Below are 1,609 nucleotides of genomic sequence, written 5' to 3'. Positions count from 1 at the left end.
AAGTGGCACCAACGAGGTTCTTTATGTACAAAAATCTCAAATTTCTATGTGGGGGTGCATGATCTAATGCCTAGTGCTTCCCAACCATGCTGATGCCTCATGAAATTATGCTAGATTGGTGGTTTTGCAAGCAACATATGAACCTTGAAATTTTAGGATCTCCCCTAACTCTACCCTCTCTTTCCAAAATGAGCATTAGAGTAGGGTATATTCTGGAGTAGTTGGCTCATCAATATAAAAAATTAGAGTTGATGCCACATATCTTTTTAATATATCTATTTGCAAGCTCTTTTTGGATTTGTAAACATATTAAGAACTGTAATACATCAGTTTTTCACAAAAATAGATTCTCTAATGGACCTTTTTAAAAAAAAAGCATGCATAGTAGCTTGGGCTTGATTGAACTTCCAAATGAGCTAATGGCTTATGAACTTGGCTAGCCTCAAGAAGGTGGAATATTTTAGAGTAGATAACTTGAAAGGGCACACTACTCTTAACTTGAAAGGGCACAGATCTTTATTGGTATATTTTTAGCAGACCTTGGGAGGAGACTATATGATGGAAGGACCTTCCTTGACAACAGAGCCGCTCTTGGTACATCGATCCCTACCAACTTGATGATGTATTTGATACATCTCAATTGATCATTTTAGCTGAACACTCTATAGTTTTCGAGATAATTTTCCATTCTTTGATATAGCTGAACACTTATTAGTTTTCCAGATAATGTCCCTTTTTTTCACAAGAATTCTTCTCACTACTCGCACCTCCTCCTCCCCTGTTCTGTGTTTCTGTGTCTCGCTTGTACAGCAATGGCGGAATACAAGGTAGAAGAGAAGTTAGGAGTGAAGATCGAGCGGAACCCTCCTGATTCGCGCCTCGCTGAGCTAGGCGTGTCGTCTTGGCCCAAGTCTGTTCCCCTTCTCTTCTCTACTACAACCATTTTTTGCCTTGAACTGAACTGAGTTTCTCCTTTCGTTCTGCAGCACAGTGTCTTTCCCTTTTAGCACAGAGGTAGTGCTTTTGAAGATGTCTGTTGAAGTTCTGCAGGTGGGGGTGCCCTCCGAGCAAGATACCATGGACCTTTAAAGGTACAGAGACATGCTATTTGGTGAAGGGAAAGGTGAAGGTGTATGTTGAGGACTCGCCTGAGTTCTTCGAGATCGGTGCTGGTGACCTCCTTGTCTTCCCTAATGGGATGACTGTGACCTGGGATGTGGAAGAAGCGGTGGAGAAGCACTATTCCGTTCTCAAAGAGGAGAAACAGGATAGAGAGCTGTGATCTAGCTTGGTTCAACATTCTTATCGTTGATCAATTGTAACTTGGAAAATTTGCGGTTCTTTCCAACGCTGCATTCAAGCAGTATACTCTTGCATCCCCTCTTGAAGCTATGTAGTACTTTTAGGACTCTTTTGCACATGTGATAAATGGCTGAGTAGAGTTTTCGCTTCCTCCATTTGATAAACAAGAAGGTCGTGCCTTCTGTACTCTACTCTGTAAGTGTTGTAAGTTTTAAAGGAGCACGTCATTTTAAAAATGGGAAAGTTAGTGAATGAATCAGCGCATTTTGGAAGGCATAAATCGGCTGGAAATTATAATTAATTCAAA

At 40.8% G+C, this 1,609-nt stretch overlaps 1 protein-coding gene across 1 annotated transcript; it reads left to right on the top strand.

The window, feature by feature from the left end:
* The first annotated feature begins 605 nt into the window (after positions 1 to 605).
* LOC147902277 (uncharacterized) lies at positions 606 to 1,368 on the top strand. The gene is made up of 2 exons (XM_087374909.1): positions 606 to 910; positions 1,051 to 1,368. The coding sequence occupies exons 1-2, from the start codon at positions 813 to 815 to the stop codon at positions 1,280 to 1,282; spliced, it is 330 nt and encodes a 109-aa protein (XP_087231035.1). The 5' UTR covers positions 606 to 812; the 3' UTR covers positions 1,283 to 1,368.
* Positions 1,369 to 1,609: the final 241 nt, after the last annotated feature.

Source organism: Dipteris shenzhenensis, chromosome 5 (genome assembly GCF_047967505.1).
Source record: "Dipteris shenzhenensis isolate YYH24624 ecotype China chromosome 5, Dip_SZ_1.0, whole genome shotgun sequence".
Taxonomy (NCBI): domain Eukaryota; kingdom Viridiplantae; phylum Streptophyta; class Polypodiopsida; order Gleicheniales; family Dipteridaceae; genus Dipteris; species Dipteris shenzhenensis.
Note: the sequence above shows the minus strand (reverse complement) of the source record. Positions and strands in the feature narration are given on the sequence as shown.

Excerpts from the sequence above, each read along its gene's own strand:
- LOC147902277 (XM_087374909.1), top strand. The coding sequence starts at position 813 with ATGGCGGAATACAAGGTAGAAGAGAAGTTAGGAGTGAAGATCGAGCGG. Across the intron at positions 911-1,050 it reads GGCGTGTCGTCTTGGCCCAA|GTGGGGGTGCCCTCCGAGCA; the intron begins GTCTGTTCCCCT and ends GAAGTTCTGCAG.